This window comes from Esox lucius, chromosome 23 (genome assembly GCF_011004845.1).
Source record: "Esox lucius isolate fEsoLuc1 chromosome 23, fEsoLuc1.pri, whole genome shotgun sequence".
NCBI classification, from domain to species: Eukaryota; Metazoa; Chordata; class Actinopteri; order Esociformes; family Esocidae; genus Esox; species Esox lucius.
In genome coordinates, this window is record NC_047591.1 from 13,455,172 (window position 1) to 13,482,508 (window position 27,337).

A 27,337-nucleotide genomic window follows, 5' to 3' on the forward strand; every position below is an offset into this window, starting at 1 on the left:
ACAGATGGTCATGGACAAACTTCAGACGGGCCTGGACATGCGCTGGCTTGAGCAGGGGGACCTCGCTTGCGCTGCAGAATTTTAATCCATGACGGCATAGTGTGTTACTAATGGTTTCCTTTGAGACTGTGGTCCCAGCTCTGGGCTGATCCCTCACCATGATCATTGATGCCCCACGAGGTGAGATCTTGCATGGAGTCCCAGACCGAGGGAGATTGACCGTCATCTTGAACTTCTTCCATTTTCTAATAAGTGCGCCAACAGTGGTTGCCTTCTCACCAAGCTGCTTTCCTATTGTCCTGTAGCCCATCCCAGCCTTGTGCAGGTCAAATTGTATCCCTGATGTCCTTACACAGCTCTCTGGTCTTGGCCATTGTGGAGAGGTTGGAGTCTGTTTGATTGAGTGTGTGGACAGGTGTCTTTTATACAGGTAAAGAGTTCAAACAAGACCTCTATACAAGCTTTGTAAGTAGGAAAACCTGAAAAATCGACAGTGTATGAAATACTTGTTCTCCCCACAAGTCCTATTTTAATTTTAATATTCCGAGATGTGCATCCATCTCACCAACTCTACCGCAGGTGCGGGAATCAACTGAAGTTAAGCTAATTTCAACAAGTAATAACCGTTTTAGAAACGGTTTTTATTTTATTTTGTTGGGGGGGGGGGGGGGGGGGGGTGTTTAAATCTCAAACGCATGAAGATGCAATGTGCTGATTATCTTCACTGCAGACCTATCGCACTACTATCCAGATCACTTTCTCTGCTCAAAAAAGTATTTACCCTACGCCACTCGTTAATTATATAAAAACAATTCGCCATCACATCCTGGTCAGAAACATAACTGACTTTTTCTAACAGTTTGCGACAAGAATAAGCAGACGCTAAATACGTCATCCTGGCTTGATTTGAACTAGGGTTTGCTCACTGGGAATGTTGATTTTATATTTGTGTTTGTAATCTAGCTGAATGATTTAGGGCATCGTGACATCTGTAAAGCATGTTTTTACATAAACCAATCCGTGAATTTCTGTTGCACTATGGTGATGAATTTTTTGTAATAATGTGAGTGATTCAGTGATTCCTGAACAATGAGTTCCTTGAAAATATTCATTTGCGAACTGCAAATCATTATATTCTACAAGCCTCTTTTTCACATAACAGGGTATTGCTTTTATGCGCTTCTGAGATGTATAAATGTGATTGAAAGACATACAAATAAATCATATTTGTTGATAGCCTAAATATAAAACCAGGTCCAGTTGCGGCCGCTACCGGATTAGATTTTTAACACTTTAATGTTGAGAGGATGATAAGCATATCGTTCGCTAAGTACAGAAGCTCTTCAATCGATAAGTTCTCGATCTCTGTATGTTATAGTTCAACGAGGCTGTGTTCATCATTACATTTGATAATCGATTAATTACATGAATTCTGTCATCATGCGTCCATTCCTCTTATTGGCGTCTAATGGTGCCAGCAGCTTGAGCTATTTTTCTCCGCGCACGTCACACAAACAGCGCGCCAGGCTATATCCCTACCAGCCTATTTGTTTGTGCGCCAGAAGCAATCCTATTTCGGCGGAATGGACATAAAGCGACACAAGAAGGCAGGAAACGGAATGGACTTCAAAATTATGCCACACTAAAATAGTTTATTTTTTATTTTTTTTTATATCTACTCTTCGATAATTTCACTGGGTCACGAAAGAGGGGGATTATGGGATACATTGCTCATGGTGCTTTATCAAAGAGAGGTTTGTTATCAACTGTGACAGTAAGACTGCCTCACTGTCTTGAATACAGGTGCGCTCTATAGTCAAATTTGGACGCAGAGCATAATAATGCACAGTGAGCAGAATGTCAACACTCGCGACTGCATCGTCTGTTGAATTGCATGACATGCACCACCTGCACCTCGGGAAAATCGGGATTCGGTGGAAGATGAGGTTGTAGCCTTGGTAACCACGGCGGTGGCCACGTCTGCGGGTTTACTTATCCTTTATGATTCATGAATCATTTCCTCGCGGCGCCCTGGTCGGATCGAGCGAAGACCGTAAAACAATTTTACTGTGAATGTAGATTATTTGCGAAGCTAATGCATGGTCGTATCGAATTAGGCAACCGTTGTATGCCGTTATTCCTGTGAACAAGCATTCATACGATTCCTCCTCAGTACCATACGGTAAATGCTCTTGGAAACCCAGCTTACTTAAACATACTGAAAACAACGGACTCGCTGTCAGTAAACCAGTGAAAGTGATGCTTCGGAGGTCCGACGTCTAATCAGAAATACAGACTGGAAGTAGTGGTGCTGCGGGGCTTAGTAAACTCTTGCCTGTGAGGAAGCTGTTTAGCCGGGGAAATCACGGTAGCCCATGTGCGCTCCAGAAATTGCTGTCAGTGCGTTTTATATTTGGACTAATTGTGCCTCTTGTATAAATCTCTGAACAGTTCATACATCTAAAACATATAGCGACTAAATCATGGTGCCTGGTGCTCCAGCAACGATGCTTCCCGCCTCCGAGGCTGCCAAAATATACCAGACCAACTACGTGAGGAACTCCCGCGCTATCGGGGTTCTGTGGGCCATATTTACCATACTCTTTGCTATAGTCAACGTGGTGTGCTTCATCCAGCCCTATTGGATTGGAGACGGGATGGATACACCCCAGGCCGGTTACTTCGGCCTTTTCCACTACTGCATCGGCAGCGGGATGTCCCGGGACCTGAAATGCCAGGGCAGCTTTATGGAGTTCAGCACCATCCCTTCCGGTGCCTTCAAGGCCGCGTCCTTCTTCATCGGGATGTCCATGGCGCTTGTCATCGGATGCATCGGCTGCTTCACGCTCTTTTTCTTCTGCAGCACTGGCACGGTTTACAAGATCTGCGGCTGGATGCAGCTTGCTGCTGGTACGTTTCCATGTCAGTATGTGCTGATGTTACCTCTTTGCAGGTTGAAGGAGATTAGAACTTGAACCCTATTACAGCCAGAGGAGAAACTATTTCAATGGTTCTGTCAGCAGGTAGGGTGAGTTAAAATATTTAAAATATGTTTTACAGTACTTTTTTACAGAAGTGTACCCTAGGATTAATTTCAGGTCGGATCTAGTAACAAAGATTTTGATTAAATGAGCAAAAGCTTTCTTGAGCCTTTACTCATTATCATCAATGTCATAAAATGAATTAAGGAAGCAATACATCTACTCCAAATAGTCTAATGCCTGTCTCATACATTTGTATACATTTATTTGGGATAAGCATCAGAGGGAACGTTTCCTTTCAGAATTTCCAGTAGCACATAATGCACACAGATTGTGGCTTTAAGGTGGGGCAAACAGGCTTTCATACAAATGCTCTAATAACAATGCTCTATATAGTCAACCAGTGTACAAGGTGAACTCACGATCCATCAACTCATCCCTGTAACCCAATCCACTGATGCCCCTTTATCATAAATACAATTAATAAACAAATACATTGACTCGCTGCTTGCCAGATGAGGGTCTGAGACTGAACACCATCTGCTGGCTTTATTTAGTCACTGGCATCCCGCTGCAAATTCACGTTAAACATAAACACAGAGATTATTCAGAGGATTCCACGGCATCCTCATCCCAGGCTCCTCATCCCAGGCTCCTCATCCCAGGCTCCTCATCCCAGGCTCCTCATCCCAGGCTAAATGAAAACAGAAGCTGTGTCTAATGAGCACAGTTGGAGTGTTTATGTTCTCCCCGTGTTTTACCACATGAAAGAAATACATACCTTATCCCACAGTGATGGATGTATGTCAGTGGTACACGCTGTTTAGTTTCCCCCTTCTCACGGGAAATACATCTCACTATGTTCAGATTTTCCAGATAATGATTCACAAACTGACTGTGATGCAGAAAATACACTTTACTAAACATACTTTAACTTAAATATAATGCTTATTTTGATGATATCATAGTTGAGTTATAGGAACTGGTCACCACTGAGATTCTCCCATAGATGCACATAAACAATATTTTCTCCAAAAGGTCACCTTTCGGTCAAAGAACATGAGAGTTCTGTGATTGGAGAAGGAGCCAACACTGATGATGACAGTGAAAGCTGAATTTATCCATAACAGCTCTTCGTCACCATTCACTGACCTCTGGCTCATTCAACTCATTTACTTGATCCGTCTCTCAATCGCTCACTCTCAACATTCTCAGACATGTCACGTTGTGGTCACTGTGAAATTGTCTGTTAAGACTTTCCTGAATCCTGGGCGACAGTAATTGGAAATATGGTGGCTGTGTTTTTCTCAGTGCTGCAATAAATCCCTGGTAAGATAGTCAGATTCTTCTGCTTGGTGTAGTCTGACTTCAGGAGTAACTGACCGTTGTGATTATCTGTCAAAAACACCAGATAGCTCAGGGGCACCTCACTTTAAAAACAGAAGAGCCTAAATATCAGATGAGAGCAATACACCTTCAGGCCTCAGTAAAGCAGCACAATAGTGCTCTATGACTGTCTGCTTTCATGATGTACATGAAACCCCTGTTTTTGCTCTTGCTGGCTGCAGCAAAGCCTAAATAATTGATTTGTTTCACTATTGAAACCAGACATTAAGTATGTGCTTTGCTCGGTCAATGTACTCCCAGGACGGATGGACATTACTTTCCTCCGTCCCTGTCTCCCTACACACCAGTTAACGTCCAGACTAAGGCTGATAGGCAACCACAGAGCCCTGTCCCAGACAACCACAGATCCTTGATGACAGTCCAATCCTGTGAGGTTCCCCACCGTAATATCAGTGGTTGCACCTCTTCTAGTCAGTCAAATGTATATTATGAAGCCCTTTTTACATCGGCAGTTGTCACAAATTGTCTTTGCCAAACACCCGACCTGAAAACCCAAGGAGCAAGCAACAACAGTGCCGCTTCCCTCTAGTGAGTGAATTGATGGCTAGGTCAACAGTGGCAGCATGACAACGCCTGCCTGGCTGGCTGTAATGAGGCATTAGTGCTCGGCTTGCCATTCTGGATGGAAATCAGAACTGTGCTAGTCATACCTGTCGCCGATTCTCACCTAAGATTGTGCAGGAATCGAGACGGCTCACTCCAAGACACACCTCCGTACCTTTTCAAGCTGGCTGGGGCACCTCATATGGAAGCCCATCTCACAGTAAAATGTTTTCTACAACCCAATGAAATGAGTATCAAGCAGACCAGCTTGGGGAAAAAACAATGTGCGTATGGCGCTGACTGGGCTGTCTATGGTTCCTGTGCTGAATGTGCACTCACAGAGGCAATGAAGGATGATGATCGTTTATGTGCTGGGCAGTCGGTCTCTCCTCAGATTCTAAATGTCTTTTGCAAACAGAGGAACCAGGGAAATAAGTGGAGGCATTTCACAAACCTGGCTCATTTTTGAGAAACAAGGCATTAAGAAGGTGGTATTAGTAAAACAATAAAAAGCCCATTTGGTTGCTGGTGGTTTATTGATCCAGAGGCTTCTGTGTAGAAGAGGACTGCATGATGCTGTTGTAATGGGAAACAGGTGCTTTTACTGTCTGCTTAAAGGCAGCCATATTTGTATTCTTGTGTACTTTATCAAGCCTTTATGTATTATAGGTGTCAGCCATAATCCATGAATCAGCATGAGATTGCTTGATTTGCCATTTTAAATCTAGAGTCCCAGATTGAAACAATCAATAAGCCTGTTGGTAAACAGCTAATAGGTAGGCCTAGAGAAATGTAATCACTCTCAAATGTGTATAAATTAGAGCTTTGAATGAAGGTTTGACCAACAACTTTAACCATCACGTCTTGTTTGAGAAAAGACAGGGGGAGTATAAGAGAAGGTTGAATTAGGGGTAAGAATCAAGACCAGCAGGGATGAAAAGTTAAAAGAGATGAAAACGTACAATCAAAAGAAGGGAAAGACAGTGGCTATTGACAAAAGAGTAGTCCGAATATTGATGTACCAGTACTATAAGGAGATAGGTTAAGGAATATGAGATAAGGAAGAAAGTAATGCCATTAGAAGTTGATGCCTGGCAATGTGGGTGGTATGATTTCCTGCCTGTTGGGCCCTGTCCAGGGCCTCCCCCGGGTAGGGCCAAAGTGTCGCCGGACCCCCCCGTCTCAGTTCCAAGGTGTTACGCTGCTATATTATTGTGCTGGGGGATATGAGGAATGCACTTTCTAACTTTTCTCAGTCTCCTCCAGTTTAAAATTTTAGGAAATGAGGTCCTGGTCCACACCTGCGGAGTACCTGGTTTGGGGGGCCCGTTGCTGTCCCTGTCCTTGTCCACCTATCAAATAGACTCTGGATTTAGCCCAGAAAAATGTAGTAATTATTCCAATTGGACTCTTAATATCTCACCTGGCACAGCCAGAAGAGGACTGGTCACCCCTCTGAGCCTGGGTCCCCTCTAGGTTTCTTCCTAAAATTCGGTCTTCTTAGGGAGTTTTTCCTAGCCACTGAAATTCCTAACTACTGTTTTTTGCTCCTTGGGGTTTAAGGCCGGGTGTCTCTGTAAAGCACCTTGTGACAACTGCTGTTGTAAAAAGGGCTTTATAAATACATTTGATTGATTGATTAGAAGTAAAAATTTGTTTGTTATTATGGTTTGTTGCTTTGAAAAATGTTCTGATACTATGTTGATACTATGTTGATTCAGTCAATGAACTCATTTTCTATTGTGCAAACTAACACCGCAAATTCAATTAAGTTTATTTTTGGATTCTGCGCAGGCTGTCATTTATATTGCGCCACAGACCTGTCCGAAACTCTTGGGCCAGAGGACAGAACATTCAGCAGATCTTGTTAGAGGAGACCTACTTAACGATGTTAAGTCCATGACAACTAATTGGATGTAATTATTTACAGAACATGTCCACTTCGTTGGGTAAGAAAGATGGGTGTCTCACCATAAACAAAAAGCTGGAGAGACCAATTTTGAATTTCCAAACTATGACAGAGATGTACAGAGAAAGCCAAATCAGGAAGTCAGGTTGTGTACCAGCCATGCATGGAAATGTGTGATAACAGTATGGCAGGCCTCTTAATAGAGTTGTCAGTTGGTCAAGAACAGAGAGACAAATGTTATGCCTCTGAAACCGGCGATGACATATCACTTCTCCCCATTTCCAATTACAACCAGTAATGCTGTCCACCACAACACTGTCTTTGACAACATTCAATCTGTTTGAGCTGTTCGTGTGAAGCAAAAATATGGTTAGGGATGCTGTTGAGGTGTTTTGGGAAACAATAAGTAGTATTTCAGTTCTCAGTTAAAGACATAATTGAACTATGACCATGACATCTACAGAGTTTTAAGCGGTGGCCAAAGTCATGCCAAGTGGCAGAACAAAATCTTTCCATGGCTCAATAAGAATTGATTACCCTGGTTCTATAGAGGTAATGTCATTAGTTATACCACTGAGGAGGATACCCTGAGGTCTTGATTACAGCTACGGCTCTGTCAGGCACCTCATTTCAAGAGCTTAGAGATCTACATATCAGCAACTTAATCCTCTACAGAGACTGGCACATTCAGGCAGCAGATACAGACTTGTCGGAAAACCAGCCTTGCTTAATCGTAAGCAGGTGTGACAACTACGTGATTTTGAGTTATGGCTATGTGTGACAAACCTGCCTTTGCAGCAGAGTTTCCATGTTTTTTGGATTGGAGGTTATGTTGATGGTACTTGCCTACTGACTAGTTACACTGGCAAGCTTGAGAGTTGAAGATCGCGATTCATGTCCTCCCAAGCGTATCAGTGCAATTTGTTCCGCTGCACATCACACTGCTTTCACAATCAAGAAGTAAGCCGGAAAACCAACGAGATTGGGGTATTGCGTCTGTGTGACTAATGGCCACAATTACTTTGCAGGCACCTGAGCTGCCAGAAGGAGTTACTGGAGCAAAACATAGCATATACGCTCAAAGTGTTGAGAGGAACCAAATATCAACTGAATTCTAAACCTAACTTTACCTTGCACTTTTGCCAGGAAGTTTCATTTCGTTTTTGGTGGATGAGCTTATAAAAATTAAAACATGTTTTATCGTGATTTAGATGGCACAGTGATTCGTTACACTATTCAGTGCTTTTTTCTCGTAGACATTGTTCAAGTGTCTATGTGGAATCTTAAAAACCAGGAAATGACAGGGATTTCACTTGACCCCGTCTGCCACTATTTGATGGGCTTAAGAGGAAAAGTGAACAGTCACTGTCTTTAGTGATTTTTTACTAGTGACAGTAGGAATCAGTGAAAGACAGGTGAAGTGGAGACAGACGTTTCTGTTATATTACAATGCACAAATTCTACATTTTGACTCTTTAGCATGTTAAGAACAAAACACATTGTAAATTAGGGGTCATAACCGAATGTTATTTCAGTAGCAGAAACAACATCCAGAATCTAGATACCCTAAGCTTCATTGTTTGGACTGCATGACCTAAACAAAGTATTTTGCTGAACTATCCTAAATCCCTGACTCCCATTAAGTATTTTGGATACGTGATCTATATCAATTTCACTGCGTAACTCATTGTGAATACATTACAGTTGTGTCAAATGTGAATGAAAGGCTGTGAATGCATTTGGAATTTCCAGTTGCCCTGTGGGAGCTTTTGTAGATGAAATACAATCATAAGCTTTAGAAAAACACAACACCAGCAATGGAGTCTGGACCAATGTGGGAACTTAATATAGTGCCTTTTCAATTACATCAACTCAAACCTAATTCTGCATCTCACCGATCAACCACAGGTTAGATGGTCTCTTTCCCTCTGCCTTTCTGGCACACCAGGACAAATAGTGTTACATGCAAAGGGATAACAATTAACCACAGGACATGTCATCGTCCCAACAAACTAACATCAGACACCCAAATGAAAGTGTAAGTGAACAAGATCTGGGTCTTCTGCTGGACATTATTAAAGCATGGCATGCACATCTAGACCACAAACGGCAGAACTCTTCTTAGCACCAAACCTGTTCTCTACTCTTTATTTTTCTAGACCAGCAAGTTACCATAGTTAGACCTGTCAGTTCCCAGTGTTAATACAGTATAACTAGTCTCCTCCAGTGAGTGTCCAAGCCATAATCCAGAGAACAAGGGCTTAGCTTGATATATTTTCTTTATTGGTTTATTTCCTGAATCACCAGAGCCAGTCAAAGGACAAAAGGTGTTTGATTCATTCTCATCTTCCAGAGAGGGAGGGCTGAACAAGGTCATGGTGACCCAATAAAAAGCAGTAACACAGTGCTGTGTCTGTGGATAGTGTCATGTTTTTTTTTTTTTAAAAGCCTGACGCACAGTTCCTTTTTTGGCCATCAGTCTCTCCAAACGCCTGGTTTTGACATACGGCTGTCATTGTTAAGGGATAGAGTAATAATGTTGAGTGATTCATGGTGAGTGAAAGGACCTTAGCAAACAACAGCACTGTAGGTAAACAGCTCATGTCTGTAGACCATAAAGAGACTGCTGTGGTCATGTATAGCAGCTAAAGTTTGCGAAAACCTTTGACTTTTAAATTCCTTATTTTTCAGTCCTCGACAGCGAAAGGCATCCGTTTACAGTTTTCAGACCAATCGAAGAAGGACATGGGGCTAATCCTTTGATGTGCGGGATCTGGCCAGCCGTCTTCGGCATTGGGTCTTGGAGATGAGACATACTATATATCCAGTAGCTGACCTGTGATCAAAGGCTGGATCTGCTGTCCTTCTCATTGTTCTTCTCCACCTCAGCCTGATCTATGGCTAACCAACGTCTCAGCTCATTTTATGTAACCCTTAATGGCCACATCTCCCATTTGTTTTATCTCAGCCTGCTAATCAATCAGTACATCATAACGTAAAGGGATTTATCAGGCTTAGCGAACATATTGCAATGCCACCAGATTATACTAACTTAGGTCATTTCAGGTCTCTTTCTGTCTCTCTTCAGCATGGTAAAGCCTGTGAAGTGCTAGGTCAAAGTGAAATGACAGCCTGTGGTAAGCCAATAAAAGGGAGTGTGATCTGGCACGCAGGACCTAATAAACGTTCAAAAACAATGTGTTTCCTTAAAGTTAGCTCCCACAACCCCTGGGGAAGTGCATCCATGCAAATGGGGAAAAACTCATTAGGATGTTATATGGGTTCAATGTGTCCATTTAATAGGATATCTTCAAGCCAAGAAATATGAAATAATTGCTGTGCCATCTAATTTCTGCAAAGGTAAAGGCTAGTAGCACTAAGCTGTGCTGGTTTCAAACGGCTGTGGCGCTCATCCAGGACTTCAACAGCAGTGATTCTGATACATTTTGCACAGGGACTGGGAGAAAGCGGAGTGTATTGATCTCAGAGGACCTGAGGTTTTTACTCCGGAGAGCCTACATGAGGATATTATAACACCATACATCTCTTTGGTAGCTAAATGGTCACTGTAGCTCTTTGTGTTACGGTGTCGATCTTTCCCTAACCCAGGGTGGTATGCACCGACGGGTTACGGCCGGTCAGGGAGTGAGTTTCCCCGTCTCTACAACCTTCGCCGTCAGCTCTGCAGCCGATATTTCTTCTGAGCTCGGAGGGCTGGCTCGCTCCGAGGTTGCCATGGCAACGGCACACTGCTCTCTCGTCTTGTCTCGCTCTCTCCTGTTGCTGTGAGATTGGTAGGAACTCTGTTGGACACGGCTGGCGAGGCCGGGGTAGTGGTCGGAGAGGTGCGTGCTGGGAAGCCACCGCTGTGGAGTTAAAAGGTGTGTAACCATGGCAATTGGCTGGACATAGTGTCCCTTTAAGACGGCCCCCGCTGCTCTAGGGGCCTGTGGGCACCAAAACGGTCTGTCCGATACAGCTATGCCATTCGCACAGGCCACTAACTGCAGATAACTCCTGCCAGTCCTCATGACATAAGAACCGAGTGGGTAGACAGAAACGCTTTGTGTCTTTGTCCTTACGTATACAGACAAAGAAAGCATTGGTCAGTGGATCTTTCAGATCAGGAGCAGATTCAGTGTCTTACATCTCTCGCTGAGGGAAATGTTCAGTCCTTCACGCTTTCCAGATTCTCTCTCTGCTTTGATACTTCCCATCTCACTGCAGCTAAATGCACTTGTCATTATTACAAAGAGACAGTTCCATAAAGTGACCCTAACAGATCACGCCCTTCTCAATCCTGTTCTCTCTCAGTACATCATTAGTCAGCTAGTCACTCCCAAATGGATCACAGAACAGTAGATAGCTCACATTAGAGGAATACATGAAACAGTGCCAGGTAGGAACAGGAAGAACATTCACAAGAAATGCCTGTGTCATCCGCCACTTCAAGAGGGCCTGTCCTCAAATCTGAGGAGCTCGCGAAACGAAGAGGGCCTGTCCTCAAATCTGAGGAGCTCGCGAAACGACGGTCCATGCTGAATTTAAATTACGTTCTATTAAAGTATCTAATCTCAGTAACAAAATGATTAGAGTATACCTAGGCCCATCCACTTTCAGTACAACAAAAAAACATCAGGGAAAGTGTTTTTGTAAAGCAATGCTGAGATACCATTAGGTGGATTGGTGCCATGAAGAACTAAGCCTTTGTGAATTAGTTTAGAAGCTTGGAGCTCTGCAGCAAAGTGCAGGGAAATTGGTTTTCGATCGCTGCTCATTCAGCACGGTTTGTAAGCAGTCTCAAGTCCACAGCTGTGCCCAGCCATAGAATCCTTGCTACTTTATGCTGCTATTATTGCTATTCTTCTTGTCCCTTGTATTCTCTCTCATGGAAACAAATCACAACATTATGAGGTGGACCACCCCCCTTCATTCACACAAAAGTACACAGGGTTTCAAAGAACGCTTTTCTCTTAGAGCCTGCTTGGATCACCATGGCTCCGTGTCGGCAGCCTCTCGGCGGGTGATAGGTCGGTTTGGCAAGTGGCTGATAATTAATTGGAACACCTGTTCCCGATCACCTCTGCTCTTCCTCTCAGCCTAGAGAGGAAATGGGAAATAGTGTCCTGTGCAACATGCAGCGCTTCATTAGAGGATAATGAAACATCTACATCTGAGTGTCCAGACTCTTTAGTAGGGATTGAGGCATTTGGCAGGGCTGGGTTTACTCATGCGGCGTGATGAAAGACTGAAGGATGCAGACAGGGAGAGAGAGCTCTGAGCTTGATATCCACTGGGGACGAATCAAACAAACATTACAGTTTGTGCACTCAGCCTCCAGGGTCACTATGAAAAATAGGTATTACTAAAACTCCGGTGATCTGGGCAGATGGTAGTACCAGGATGTCTGTGATCTGGCGAGCCATTTACACGAGCATCATGTGATATTTACTGGGCATGGGGCTGATAGAGACTAAGCTGCTTGCTACTCCTACTTCAGAGCAGAATGATTCAGTTATGCATTTGATCTTCGACTTTACAGCATACTGCTTCTCCAGGGACAGTCCATAAACCCCTCATCTTTAGGAATGGAGAACAACAAAGCAGAGTTTTCCGCTGTGAGGGAAGTGCTGTCCCTGTTCAGGTTATCAGGGGAAACAAATCATGGTGAATTGGTGAAAAAACAAACATCTATTGGTTTAAAGGGATAGTTGGTCCAAAAACCATATTTCGGTGACAGTCCCGTTACTACCAGTTGGTCCTTCAAGCACAGAATTCTAAAACAAAATAATTCCATTATTCAGCTCTGTCTGAATAATGGAATTAGCGTTATAAGCACCATACAAAATCACCAGTGGAAACCGTATGTACCTTAATCGCAAAGCTGCATTGAAAAACACTCAAAAACACTCAAAACTAAGACAATTGGTGTCGTTTACCTAAAAGAACATGAAAATGTTGTATTCCTCAAAATAAAGTTTACATTTTCACAATATAATTTTCATTTCAAATAAACGGGTACTTCCTGTGTTTACCGATAATTTATTTTCACAATTCTGTCAATCCACACGTTCATACGGAAAGAGTTAGTGTATACACAGTAAACAAAAGTTAGTATTCGCTAGCTCGAAAGCAAATGACCTATTTCGTCCTGGATATTCGCCTCGGACAGTCACCTCGGCGATGGTGAACACTTTAATCCCCAACCCTTACCCAGAATATCCAGAGGCAATGTGTACTTTGTGTATTATAACATAGAAATCTGTCTTGTCTCCACAGGTTGAACCGGGTAACTTGATGGAATTGCATTCGCTTTTAGTCCTCTTCTAAGTGAATGGGGGTCACGATCCTCTGTATTAAATGTTTCTCGATAAAAGTGTCTGTCGCGTTGGTGAAGTTGATCCATTTATTCTCCCCCAATGCAACTCGGGAAAGGCAGAGGTATTGTCCCAATTGCAGAGCAGGTAGAATTGAGTTAATTCAAGATCCACGAGCAGGCAAACTAGCAGGCAGAAGTTGACATCGAACAAAGGAAATTAAAAGGTTCTACGTTTATTTATCAAATTCACAGAATAACACAGTGGCATCCTGCACAATTAAGTGATTGTGACACATGACATCTACATAGTAAGAATTAAGCAAAAATATAGCAATACATAGGTGGAAAGCAGCAATTTTTAAAAGCTAGGCGACATAGCTTGTTGTGGTTAAAGTTCACGCTCACCTCAATGGCATCACTGCTGAAGAACAGAAGCTGCGCATGGTGGCTTTAGGAAATAGTTCGCTAGTGCCAGGGTGAATTCAGCCAATTCCGCCGGCTGTTTCGTCAGTGTACAGTTTTAAAAATCTACGCTACCGTGAGAGATTACTGAATGCAGTTTGAAGTGTTTTGGAATAGTTGTCCGCTTGCAATGCAGCTTTGTGATAAAAGGTACGTACTGTTTACATTCATGAATTTGGACGATGCTAATGACGCTAATTACAGACTGGGACAGAGCTGAATAATGAATTGTTAAAAAAAAAAGTGACTCTATAGGCCTTCTGGAACATCTGTTGTTATGTGATTTTTGGATGAACCATCCCTTTAAGAACCAGCATTGTTGCTCAGGACAGGATGGCTTATTACTACTCATGTAACTGTTTGAAGTGTGCTTGTGAAACCAATGTGCTTTGGTCTGGTAGTCAAACTGTGTCTTACCCAGCATGCTGAGCACATCCTTTCCAGTCTGTGTCAGATAGTAGGCATTGGGATTCTAACTCAAACCTCCCGTTGGGTCTTTCATTATTCATGCCCTCTATCCTCTCAGTCACTCACTCTCCTCTTTTGCTTGGAACAAAAACAACACACCTCATTCTTATTCTGTTCACTCTGTGGATACACTCATAGTATTTGTTTCTAACATAATGCTCTGTGTCTCTTTACTCCCTCCTCCTTCCGGCCCCGCCTGGGTACGACAGAGAAGTAACAACTACAGTAGAGTGCTATGCTCTACCCTTTTCTCATTTCCGACCTCACTCTCCTCCTTTCTTATCCTGTCCTGAGTCATTTGCTTTGATCGCTCCCAATCTGCTTGCCTGTCTGCTTCCTTGTAAAATCATGGTCAGCCACAATGGGAAGTGAACCAAGGAGGGAAAGAAGCCTGAATATGCCATTGTCTTCTAGGGCGTGTTGGTGAATACAGAGAGAATGAATGAAGAACGAAGGGAGCAGTCCAGACATGATGGGAGCAGCTTCTCAAAGGCTTGAGGCAGCAGGGCTCCTGTGGGGGGTTTCAGCACCTCATCAGTGGACAGTTCCTTGTTAGCATTACAATTGAAAGCCAGAATCAAATCGACTGTTTTATGTTTGTGAATATATCTTTGTGTGTGTGCGCGTTTTGTATGTGAACGCAACTAACACAGCGGTAACACCTGATATGGATTTGGCACGGCTCACCTTTTCCACAGGCATACACACACAGGCACACACTCCGTCAGCTTCAGCCAGCTTCAGCCATGACAATTAAGCAGCAGAGTGGCATCGGAGCGGACAACGGGGACGGTTATTTTGTGTGATTAAGGAGAGGTCCGTCTGTAAAAAAGGTGCAGCAGATGGAGGGAGGATGGTTTAGAAGGATTCCTTAACTCCTTGTTTTCCTCCCAGACCATTGCCTGGCTAACAGCTGTCAGGAGAAAGAAAGATAGAGGGAAATAAAAAGAGACATGGAACAGGGTTGAAGGAAAACGAGAACAAGCCCCGACAAGGGAGGTTGGTGAAAGGACCCTCTTGCTATCTTCCCTTAGCGTGTGAATGCCTGAAACATCTCACCATCCCTCCCCCAGCCTCACCATCCCCTCCCCCCGCCTCACCATCCCTCCCCAGAGCTCTTCCCAAGCACGTTACGACATCTTTGCCCTAATTAATGGTCAATCAGAACTATTCTATGGCTGTGAATAAAGATTAGGGAGCGGACATAAGAGGGGGCAGAAAAACCCAGTGGTGTCCTTCAGAAATGGAAATGCTCTCTCTGGGACTTTTGGCTTGGGCGACACACTGCACACATACTGGATAGACACATATTTATGCACACTATCATTATAATCCACAGGCAGTAGCAGATGATCTGCTCTAGTAGCCTAATGGGGGTTATGGATAAAGCCCAGTAGGAAAAAAAATGACCCCCAGTTGAACCTCTCTGGGAAGCCTAATTGACAACACCCTGCGGGCTGGAAACATCTGCTGAATCCCAAATTACATGTTGTGTCTATGGGCAAGAATAAAAATACATTCAGGAATAAAATAATAGGCGACCGGATCCGTAGATGCCTAGAACCGTGATTAGAAATGTGGATCATCAGTACCAGAGTCTGACTGCCATAAGGCTCCCACGCTACCACACTTAGTTGTTGGAGGTTCATGTAAGCCAATCAGTGTTTGACCCCACTACCTGGACATCCCACTATTGTAAACAACAACAGCAACCAAAACAAAGTAGGTTAGTAAATCCAGACTCTGTTTTTTTTTGGGATACTCTTCTTAAGGTCCTCATCCATATCAGCTCAGCCTGGCCCAGTGACCCTCATGACTAACAGGAAGATTAGATAGGATAGGAAACACTATGGGAAACCCTGAGCTGCCATCTGTTTCTGTCTTCGCTCTTAGTCATGTCTCCTCCCCTTCCGCTCTGGAGAGAGACAGAAGGCAGTGCTTCTATCCTTTCCTGAGATTATGTGAGTGAATGCGAGAGACAGGGATGGAGAGGGACGGGAAAGTCAGAAAGTGAGTGAGCAGCCCTTCTCTAAGAGATCATCCATTTCTTAAATCCAATGGCCCTGTCAGTTTGTGGGGCACCACGGCATCTCTAGATTGCCATCTACTGTAGTCCTGCTCTTTCCCTCTGTTCTGTCAACCACATTTTGCTGTTCTCTCTCTTTACCAGTCTCGGTTTATTTATCTGTGTTTACCTCTCGGCTGTCTCACTTTCATGCCTCTGTCTCTTTATTCTGTCTCCTTAATTCATCCTCTAAAAGTAATAGTACTCCATGACTGCACTCCAAATGCCAAGTAGATGCCCCCAAGCACTCATCCTGGCCACTTTCCCTCAGTAGAATCACCATCAAAATTGGATGCAATTTTGATTGCCATTTTCAATATCGGTCCAATTCACAAAAGCTGCCCCTCAGCACTTGATTTATCTTGAGGGGGACAAGTGAATAACTTTGCTCACTTGCAGGGTTGAAATCACATAAAATTTAATTAGAATTGTCATTGGTGGTGGCCTCGAAGTATAACGTAATCGTCACAAAATGTGAAATTTAGCCTTAAAGCTCCTTAGTTAGATTCCTCATGAGGCACATAGCTAGTTAGTAAATGCCTTAGTCAGTTGGCTAACTCAATTGCTTAGGCAAGTGCACTGGGATGTGACAGCGTAATCCGTCATTCAAGGACTTGAGTCTAGGGGCTGTCCACTGGCCCGCAACTATAAATCAGTGTGAACAGACACTAATACCTCTTGTACTGACTGAGGTTGCTGCAACTGGCTGTCAACCTGCGTGACAGCAATAAATACCCAGGCCTTGCTTGCATTACTAAAAGGTGGTCCGTGTTTTACCTACTCAATCTCTCCCTCCTTCCTTGACAATGTAGATCATAAAACACTTCTAGACAGGCTGGAAAATTGGGTAGGACTCTCCAAGACAGTTGGTAATTGGTTCAGATCTTATTTGGCCAGAGTTACTTTGTCACCATTGGTAATCACGAATCTGATAGGTTGGCTATGACATGCGGAGTTCCCCAGAGATCTGTTCTCGGATCACTTCTTTTCAATCTCTATATGCTACCTCTGGGCCAAATTCTACCTAGCAACAACATTAAATACCACAGCTATGCACATGATACTCAAATTTATATGGCTCTCAATAGACTCTCTGTTTCACTGAATAGAGCACATAAATAGCTGGATGAACCAAAATTGTCTACAATTAAACCAAGATTAAACAGAGATTGTGTTTGGCAACAAAAGTAAGATAACTAGTATTAGTAAAGAGCTGGATTCTCGCCCCTTAAAAACCAGGGACCAGGTGTATAATCTTGGTGTTCTGAGAGACTCAGACCTCACATTTAACAGTCATCAAAGCGGTCACCAAAACAGCATTCTATCATCTTAAAAATATAGCCCGAGTCAAGGGCTTGGTGTCCCAAAAACACCAAGAGAAGATCATCCATGCTTTTATCTCTAGTAGGGTTGACTACTGTAATGGCCTCTTAACTGGACTCCCCAAAAGACTGTAAAACAGGTGCAGCTCATTCAGAATGCTGCTGCTAGAATGTTAACCAGGACCAAGAGAACAGAGCACATCACTCCGGTTCTTAAATCTTTGCACTGGCTTCCAGTCAGTTACAGAATAGATTATAAAGACTATAAATCACTGAATTGTTTAGGCTCAGAATACATCTGATGTGTTTGAAGATTATAAACCGAGCAGGGCTCTTAGATCCATAAACTCAGGTCAGCTAGTAGAGCCCAGAGTACAAACTGAACATGGTGAAGCTGCATTTAGCAGTTATGCTGCAAACAAATGGAATAAACTACCCGAAGATCTTAAGACATGCCCCAACGTATCCATTTTTAAATCCAGGTTAAAAATACTTCTCTTTTCACATGCCTATGACTGAGTGCTTAAACTTTACCACACTGTTAGCCTTATGTTTTCATTTTACCCCCTATGTTTAACCGGTCGTTAAGTGATTTTTCTGTAATGCAAGTTCTGGCGCTATCAGAGGAATAACCTCTGTGTAAATGTAACATCCATTTGGATTTTTGTGTTTTTCTCTTTCTGTGTAAAGCACATTGAATTGCTTCTATGCATGAATCGTGCTGTATACATAAACGTGCTTGCCTCTGTCCCAGGTACGTGCCTGATCTTGGGCTGCATGATCTACCCAGACGGCTGGGACAGTGACGAGGTGAAGAGGATGTGTGGGGAGCAGACAGACAAGTACACCCTGGGAGCATGCTCCGTGCGCTGGGCATACATCCTGGCTATCATGGGCATCATGGATGCCCTGATACTTTCCTTCCTGGCTTTTGTCCTGGGCAACCGGCAGGATGGTCTGATGGCTGATGAACTGCTGGACAGTAAGGACAACACTTCATTTGGGGTTTTAGATGCTTAATGAATGTTCATGTTCTTCAACTCGTTAAGGGGACACAGGCTGGTATTAAAGTGATAATTCTATCCTATATTCATATTTGGGTGAAATAACACATCCTGTTGTTCTTCAAGGCCCATGGAGTCTTTGCAGCATTTGTAGCTCAGTACGAACAGTTTCAATTTATGAATTTGGACTATGCTTATAGTGCTAATTCCAGGCTGGGAAGAACAACTCAAGGTAAGTGTTATTTCAGCCAAATAGGACGAACTATCCCTTTAACTACTGGCACTTGGCCAAATCAGTGTATTCATCACATACGCACTTTAGCCAGTTATTACAGGCCCTGCAAAATGCACGTATTGTCACTCGCCCCAGAGCAGTAGAAGTGGTGAATGGAAGCCTGTACAGGGCCACCGTGTTGATTGTATGTTTCTGTCTGTTTCGTTTGTTGTGCTTATTTGTAATGGTGGCATGTGTGGACAAAACAGCCACTGATTGGTTTAATCAGATCAGTTATTTTGGAGCAAAATAACAAAAACAACAGTGTGCAGATTGAAGATCTTCTGGGAGGTTGGAAATAAAATCCAAGTAATGTTTCAGATTTGGGCATAGTTATTCCCATTTAAGAAAACAGGGCAATATCATATCCGCCTTCCCCAATACCACTCCCTCAGAGTAGCTCTGCATTTATTAACAGGTTCTCACAAAACCTACTTGCTGTTATTATCAACAGAATGGTGAATTGATGAGTGAGTGTGTAAGACATTTTTTCCCAAAGATAATTCCCAAAGAATTTAAAACAAGGGACGAAGGAAAATTTGTGAAATAAAATGGACTGGAAATACTCAATTAATACTGTTGATTGAAGAAATTAAGTAAAAAGCAGTAGATAACAATTAAGAAGGAGTTTGGGTTAATTGAAACCAGGGGCTTCTGGATGGACCGATTAATTACTAATGGTGTTGACAAAGTTTGGCCATCAACCTGTCTATATTTATCACAGGAACTGTATTAGCTAGCACTGTTGTTTGGTACAAGTGAGTGCAATAGAAGAGAAAGGAGGCCATTATCAGCTAGACTAAGAGGACAGGAGAGTGATCTTATTTGCGCATGCATTAAAATTCAGACTAGTAGAGGCCACTTCCAAAATCCAAGACACTTATAATTATTAATATTATAGTTTCTCAAGATGTTTAACTTGTCATTATACACAGAATATATGAACAATCTAACACAAAAGTAATCTGCAGTCAGCCTAATTTTTTTGCTCATATTCAGGAAGTAAGGTAAGGTTTTTTTGCCAGAATCCCAAGACTTCATTCAATGGAAGTGTTTCAAGATGTCACAAGACTGGCTAGCCCAGGTGTCAATGTGATTGATTTTTTCGGTTCCAGTACTGAATGTGTCAGTCCACTGATTAACGTTATTAAAGCAGACATCTGCACCATTTAGATAATGTAATTGCTTTACAACCGATGTCCCGTGGCCAGTGTATGCATTTGCATTCCAGACATGTTAATTGAGCAACTGACCAAATTAAGAGATAACTACCTGAATGGGGACTTGTATTCCACGTTCATCACTATACTGCCACCATGTGGTTAGTCTCAGTTCCTGCATGCCAAAGTGAGAATTCAGTGATATTGCCCAGAAAGGAATTGGCTAGACCAGTTCCACTTCAGCAACAGTGAAATTTTACTAAATGCTTGTTTTTCTTTTTGCAGAAACTGGTAATTCAATATAAAGAGGAATATGAAGCACAACGGTGAGTTTTCTTTCAAGGTTAATCATCATGTTTTTATAGGGTCTCAGACTCTCCATAATAATTGAGTTGCCATTGGTAAATGTGACTTTTCATAGTCCACAGGTATTGGTGCCCATCAGAGGTAGGGATAATGGAACACACCGTTCCAGCTTCATAGCCATTACCTTAAGGTGGAAAAGAAAGCTACTGCTGTTGGAAAGACCAGGGAGAAAAAGGAACAAATGGAAAGACATCATCCACCCCACCAGAACCCACTTCCTTACTGTCCCTTTCCCATCCACACATTACCTTGATATTGGCACCATCTCTGGAACCAGCGATCCTTTACTGATGGAAGACTTATTGTTGTATGAAGTAAAACTTGTGCCCTGAGGAAGCACAGAAAGCATAGTTTTATATGTAGAACTACATGGGTTGGGGTTCACCGTTTCAAAACACAGAAACTTTCCCCTGAGCACACTACAAGGATACAAAAGTTTATTGTTCAGATGTTTGGTCAGATAGAACTGTCTTTACGGTGTCAAACTAACATCACTGGATTTCACCAACCTCAACTATGGATTCTTTCTGGACAGGTGTTTCACAACTTTGGATGTTGGTGAGGCCATGAGATCTCATTGTTCAGCCTGCTGAGCTACAGTTAAGCTCTGCGCTGGCGGACAGCAGTTAAACAGTGATATTTACACCATATTAAATGTGACAAAAATGTAACATTATTATAGCGAAGTATTGTAATTGATCCCAATCCAGATTCTGAGCCTTACCTGCCTTCTCTGTATAGACGTGTTCTCTGGTAGAGCTTAGTTTGCCATCAGGATGTTCTTAGCGAACCTGAGGTAAACCATGAATCATGTACTAAGTAGGGGAATAGGCCTGTAAATGTATCAAGTAGAAATATCCTGTACGTGTTGGAATATGTTCATACGTTCGGTCTCATATTTACAATCAACGCAGTATTTTAAAGCTACCAATCCACGTTAGATGTGTGAACCATCAACCCTGCATCCTGACAGTGTTGTGAAGGGTAACTGACATTTTACCGTGGCAAAGAGCCCGATTCCATTAAGTGCTGTTAGTGTCGGGATTACGGCGATCCGAATCGACTGGTAGCAACGTGTTTTTACTGCCAAGTCAATCTTGGCCTCGGAGTATCACTGAGAATTTCCTAAAGCTCAAAGGGACACAAATGGCTGAAAGGATCTCTGGTGCCTCCAGAGCCAATAGTATAGTCTAGTCCTGTAACAAGCCTAGCACTGCCACACCCACACCCACACCCACACCCACCATGTCGCCCCAGTAAATGTGTCTAGTCTGTTTATAGGGCTACCGGGCTGAAGGGAGCTCCAATATGAACAACATATCCCCACTAAGTTAATGCGGGAACCTGGTCTGTTGCCAGCTGTGTCTTTCACACTGTATCCACGGCTGCTGGAGAAGTCTGGGGGGGGGGGGGGAATAAAATACACGGTGAGAAAGCAGGGATACGGTTTGTCCTGGGGTTTCCATGTAAATATGACACTTGTGTGCGGGTCAAAACTAGGAAACTCAGAAATATCAAACGTGCTACCTAGTTGTAGGCCAAGTAAGTGTTTAAATAAGTCACGTGGTTACCAATCGTGTCCTAGTTCTGACTAGCACCTGAACACGGATATAGTCAGTCATACGCGTGTACATATTACATAAATTAATGCTACACAACTTACTAGCAGGTGAAAATGTGGTGAGGTCAATAAACATTTGCTTAAAGCCAATTCAGAGCTGTTGTGTTTACTCCCTGTGAAGTGACCTGCCGTGGCGTACAGAGAATGCAACCGACTACACTCCAAAATACATAGTTTATTTTGTCCGGCTTAGATACGCTGGAAAGACCGTCATGAAGAGTCCGCATGGTGCATTGATTTTCAGTAACACCTGAAGGTCTGCTTTGATATCCACCCAGCAGCATCACCGATCAAAGAGCGCTGGCACCATTCTGCTATCCTGAGAGATGGCTGTCCACTAAACACCATTTCAGATGTAGACACTCATTACGAGCATTTACTCCACAGAAAGAACTCTACAATCTGTTGTGCATGGCAGGATGGAGGCAACCACTAAATATGACGTTATGGACGCTGTTGTTGCTGGCGTGACGGCAGACCTTCCCTCCACCTGAGGTAATCCACACTGTGAGGAACCGCTCATGGGACGTGGTGAGGTGTCAGGTCGATCGGGTTTGTGGTCCGCTTGTCCAAATGCATCCAGTCATCTGGAGGTGACAGGTGGCCTTTCATGATGGAGAAATCCCTCAAACAGACTGCCTGAGGTGCAAACATGGCAGTCTTCCTTCTACCAGACAAATAGGCAAACACCCTCAGTGGTATAAAACTGTCATTACAGTGATTTATTATAATGAACCATGAAAATAGCCAACCAGTGCAGTGTCTGAGTCTCTCTCCTCCACACAAACATACACTCACACACAAATAATAAAAAGACAAAATTGAATAGAGGAAAAACAAAATAGAAATAGTGCTACTGTCACAGAAACATTCAGCTTTGCCAAGAAAAGCGCTCATATTTACAACCATATTCCAAAATGGGATGGGAGCGAATTGTACAAGCATAGAAAAGAAAAGAAGCAAATATATACAACCTGTTTCTGGAGAAAGCTGGAGTAACGACCTATACATTAAATTACACTTTCTACAAATAACCATTGATATTCAAAAATAAACCGCTAACCTCCTACCTACGGGTGAGACCTCACTCTGGCTACCTCAGAAGTCCACAGCATCAACGGTACTCTACCGCTCTCCTTGTCCCTTGCTTTGCTTTCTCCTCCTCACACACAAAGACAGACATTCTGACCGGGGCACTCTATGAGCGCGGCCTCCTGAGGCGGTTAAGTGGGCTCCAGAAGATTGTTTTCCAAATCTCTGCAGCGGAGCAGATCTTTGTTACACAGACGAATACAAAAAAATAATAATTCTGTATGTTTTTTTTTCTCTATACAAAAAGCTTTCAGTTCGCTATAATGAACAACTAGATAAAACAAAGAAATGGTATAGAAGAGCAGACAATAGACAGTAGAAGGAGGACTAACTGATGGGAGGGGTGGAATGTCCATTGATACAGAAAGTGCAGGGTCTTACAATAAGAGTCCAGGACAACACAGAGAGACGGACAGGCAGTCTCTCCGCCACGGGAGGGAAATCAAATACAAAATGAACGGGGAGGGATGAGAGAGGGATGAGCACCTGGGGAATCGTCCATCTTCATTTCAACCACAAAGTCTCTTAATAAGATTGTTTCACGGTCCTTATTTTCAGTTTGTCCTTTTAAAAAGTACCCCTTTATCCCACATTCACCTGTTTTTCCATTGGCCATGTGTTCAGGTATATAGAAAATATGTACAGCTTTAATTACAGGTTGCGTGCCATCTGTCTTCAAGCCCCTCTCACAGAGAGTTTATAGGGGTTGGCAGGGCCTAAGAGGCCTGCCTGGGGGCTGTCAGTGCCACCCTGTGCCCAGGTAACCCGCGCTGTGGAAGGAGGCGGCCGGGGCGCCCCGAGTCCCGCTGGGCATCTGAGGGGCAGGGGGTGTGGCCTGGGCCGGCTGAGTCTGCTGCTGGGAAGGTGGAGGGGGCGGGGGAGGCAGTCCGGCCTGCTGGTAGGTAGAAGGGGGCACCGAGGGGTTGGCGGTGCCACCAGGGTGCAGCAGCGGGGTGGAGAATCCTCCCAAGTTCTGAAAGTGGTGAGGAGCCTGCACCTGCATGGGGGCGCTGGCGGAGGAGGCCGGAGGAGGTGGAGGGGGCGGAGGAGGCAAACCCTGGCTGAGTGACAGGAGGGCGCTGGGCTGCTGCTGCTGCTGGGTGGTCTGGCCCTGTGGAGGAGGGGGCGGAGGAGGAGGGATGGAGGACTGGGGAGATGTGCTCAGGAGGAGCTGATGCTGCTGGATCGGAGGAGGCTGCAGGTTAACGTGCAGAAGGGCGGGGCCGGGCCCGGCGTGTTGCGGCGGGGGAGGGGGTGGCGGAGGGGGCGCACCGGAGCTCTGGTAGTGCAGCGCATGGGGAGTTAGAGTCTGCAGAAGGGTCTGGGCTCCGGGGGGGAAGGGGGACGTCACGGCAGTCTTGAACCCAGGGAAGGGCCCCGTGGCTGGGGAGGACTGCCCAGGGAAGTAAGCCGCTGATACTGGAGGTGCGGGAGGTGGCGGGGGTGGCGGAGGGGGGGCGGACTGGGAGCTGTACTGGGAGAAGGGGGCTGGGCCTGGTTGAGCCTGGGGTTGGGTCTGGGGAGAAACAGAGAGGAAGGACCTCTGGCTGCGGTAAGGGGAGCCCTGGGTCTGGGGTTTGGGGGAGTGCAGGAGTGAGGGGCAAGGGTAGGGGGCCACCGGGTGCAGCTTGGTCGGGGTCAGGGGGGCTGTCTTGGGTCCTGCAAGCTTAGCGGGCTGCTGAGGAGAGGCCTGGGAGGGGGTCCGACACTGGCTGTCACACTCCTCATCCTCCTTTACTGGGCGACTGGCAGAATGGGACGGACCGCTGGGGCCTGGAGAACACGGCTACGGAGGGAGAGAGTCATTAAATACAACAGTCTGAATCACAGGCTGAGAGAGTCATTAAATACAACAGTCTGAATCGCTGGATGTGAGAGACGCCAGAATGTTTCTTACTGTGTGAGTTGGGGTGTTCGGTACATTAGGGGATGGACAGTCTCTGACTGGGACCTCAGCACCCTCTGCCTCTCCATCTGGAACAAGCACAGAAAAATATTAATATTGCCATTAAAAATGTCTGATCCCCTGCCTGTAACTCAGGGAAACTAGGATACACATAAAAAAAAAAACATTCAATTCATGCATGAGCATAATCCACATTCAACAGGTGTTGAGAGGATAAGTAAGACCCCATTGTCAAGCAGGAAAACCCCCTAACTAAGTAACGCGTGAGTGGGACGTGTGGCTACCTCGTTCCTTGTGGTGGTCACTCAGGGACAGGGCTCTGTGGTAGCCTCGCTCTCTGGCCTGTTCCACCGAGGTGGACGAGGTCCACTGGCCTTCCTTCCCCTCCACGTCGCCCTCTGCAGGGGGTTCCATGTCATCGCTGGGCTGGGGGGTCTTGGAGTCAGAGGCGCTGAGGACGGGGGCCACCTGAGCTGCGGCCAGAACCGGAGCCAGGGGTGGAGGCTCAGGGGTGGCGTCCATGGGCAGCGGGAATATCTCCACCAAGGTAGGCGTTGTGGAGACTGGGGAGCCGCACTCCATCTTCGAGCCACTTCTCCGCGCCTCGCGCTGGCGCTTCCTGTACTCCAGCAGGGACACCTGTGGAAACGACAAGTTAAATTACCACCAAAACACACAGCTGAACCTTTCCATTTTAAACAGCCGACACTTTGATCCACTGTGACTGCCAGTACTGAGTGCATACAGGAACCATCGGCAGGATCGGCTCACCTTTTTCTTCTGCGGGGGGTTGTGCCCGGAACCACCCTCGGCGGTGCCGTCTCCACTCAGAGAGCGGGAGAAGCCCAGGGTTCCCCCCTCCTCAGGGCAGGGGTAGAAGAGAGGCCCCCCAGCCTCGGGGAAGGCCCCCGCAGCCAAGGGTACGGTTACAGTCACTGGCCCGGCCACGACGCCAGCCTCGGGCCTGAAGGCCAAGATGGGCTCCAGGGTGTGTGAGGGGGTGAGGTCCCTCAGGTTGGAGTTGATGGGGGAGAAGGACAGCCCCGCTGGCCCCGACATACCCACTCTCTCTGGGCTCTCTACCCAGGGGGGTAGGAGGGAGGTGGGGGCTGGGTCGGCGCAGGATGAGGGGGCCTCAACACAGCCCTCGGCCCCTGTAGCCATCTCCTCTTCTCCCACGCAGTCCTGAGACTCTGCGCTGGGAGGCTGGGGGCTCAGGGGGGCACTGGTCTTAGGCGTCTCCAGGGGGGGCAGCACGTCGAGGCTGGGCGTCCTGAGGGCTACGCAGGGGGATGAAAGCAGCGAAGGGGGACGCTCGGCATCTTGAGTGCTGTGTCTGCGACTGGCCTCAGGTGAGCTATCCAGGGAAGACTCACTCTGTGGACACAGCGAGTGAGAGATCAACACCCTTCCCTTCGTGTGTGTGTGTGTGTGTGTGTGTGTGTGTGTGAGCGCGTGCAAGACGTGCGTTGTCGTCCAGTTTTACCTCCTGTGGGGCGGTGGGCGTGTTTGCGTGGCTGCTGGGTAGCGGCTCGGCACTCGGCTCCTCCGTGCGGATGACGCGTGGCGGCGTGGCGAGCAGAAGCGGCGTTCCCGGCATCTCCGAAAGATCGACCCGGGTGGGCGTAGCGCAGGGAGAGCCGTAGGGGGTGGAGCTCTCTGACATGCAGGCGTCCAGCGAACACAGGCCCAGGCGACGCTTCTTCAGGGGAGTGGGCAACTCTGGAGGAGACACAGACACACGCAGAAAGACTTATAGCCATGCAAACGCACACGTCACAGGAAACCTTCACACACACACACACACACATTCCTGAGTCCTCACCAGAGTCCTCACCTGGCAATGTACAGTTGCCGTTGTAGGGGAGGGGGCTGTCGGAGTCGCCGTTGATGGGAGGGCTGAGAGGGCCCTCGCTGGGCATGACCAGGGTGGGACGGCCCCTGCTGGCAGGCGGGGGGGTGGTGGTCTCTTCCTCTAGAGCCTGCTTCAGCCAGCGCTGTGGGGACATGAGGGACAGGAGACTTCGAGTCAATAGCTCTCTCAGGCAATCCAATATTTCAAAACGTGTATTTCTCCGCAGAATGGACACACCGTGGGTTTTAACGTACTGCCCCACGTTGAGGTCACCTGAACATCGTACCTTCTTGCAGGAGCCGGAGGTGGGCGGCGTTTCAGGGAGCTCGCGGGAACGCCGCCGCCCAGTGGGCACCCCGGGCGTGGTGGGGCTTCGGTTGGCCAGGAAGGGTGAGGAGAAGCGGACGTAGTGTTTGGGCGTGCTGTAGACGTGCGGGCTGGGGCCCATGCCTGGCAGGGCGTTGAGCTGGGTGGCTAAGACCTCCGGGTCACTGCTGATCCTCAGGGGCCTCTCCGGGGCCGGCTCTGGGGTCCGCGACGACCGCTCCTGCTTGTCACCACACCACTCACTCACTAAGTGCTG

The 27,337-nt window shown here is 45.7% G+C and overlaps 2 protein-coding genes across 12 annotated transcripts in view; one reads left to right on the plus strand and one right to left on the minus strand.

Annotated features, from left to right (window-relative positions):
* Positions 1-1,319: 1,319 nt before the first annotated feature.
* Positions 1,320-21,991, plus strand: lhfpl3 (LHFPL tetraspan subfamily member 3). Of its 2 annotated transcripts, none has more exons than XM_010892564.4 (4): positions 1,320-2,910; positions 18,231-18,458; positions 20,200-20,240; positions 20,336-21,991. In XM_010892564.4, exons 1-3 carry the CDS (start codon positions 2,484-2,486, stop codon positions 20,217-20,219), a joined length of 675 nt encoding a protein of 224 aa, XP_010890866.1. In that variant the 5' UTR covers positions 1,320-2,483; the 3' UTR covers positions 20,220-20,240; positions 20,336-21,991. The 2 variants fall into 2 exon arrangements, with proteins under 2 accessions (XP_010890866.1, XP_010890867.1); XM_010892565.4 differs by having other exon boundaries at positions 20,343-21,991.
* Positions 21,992-22,595: 604 nt separating this feature from the next.
* Positions 22,596-27,337, minus strand: part of kmt2e (lysine (K)-specific methyltransferase 2E) — a 34,184-nt gene continuing 29,442 nt past the window's right edge. For 8 of the 10 annotated variants that reach the window (XM_029116907.2, XM_020042910.3, XM_029116903.2 and 5 more), the window contains 7 exons: positions 27,041-27,334; positions 26,725-26,896; positions 26,386-26,621; positions 25,671-26,276; positions 25,184-25,538; positions 24,891-24,967; positions 22,596-24,779 (listed from right to left, as the gene is read on the minus strand). In XM_029116907.2, the coding sequence (XP_028972740.1) occupies positions 23,733-24,779; positions 24,891-24,967; positions 25,184-25,538; positions 25,671-26,276; positions 26,386-26,621; positions 26,725-26,896; positions 27,041-27,334 (2,787 nt within the window). In that variant the 3' untranslated portion in view covers positions 22,596-23,732. The remainder of the gene's footprint in view (positions 24,780-24,890; positions 24,968-25,183; positions 25,539-25,670; positions 26,277-26,385; positions 26,622-26,724; positions 26,897-27,040; positions 27,335-27,337) is intronic. The other 2 variants (XM_029116909.2, XM_029116902.2) reach the window with 1 other exon arrangement.

Coding starts and splice junctions, on each gene's coding strand:
- lhfpl3 (XM_010892564.4), top strand. CDS start 2,484: ATGGTGCCTGGTGCTCCAGCAACGATGCTTCCCGCCTCCGAGGCTGCC. Junction 2,911..18,230: donor CTGGATGCAGCTTGCTGCTG/GTACGTTTCCAT, acceptor CCTCTGTCCCAG/GTACGTGCCTGATCTTGGGC. Junction 18,459..20,199: donor GGCTGATGAACTGCTGGACA/GTAAGGACAACA, acceptor TTCTTTTTGCAG/AAACTGGTAATTCAATATAA.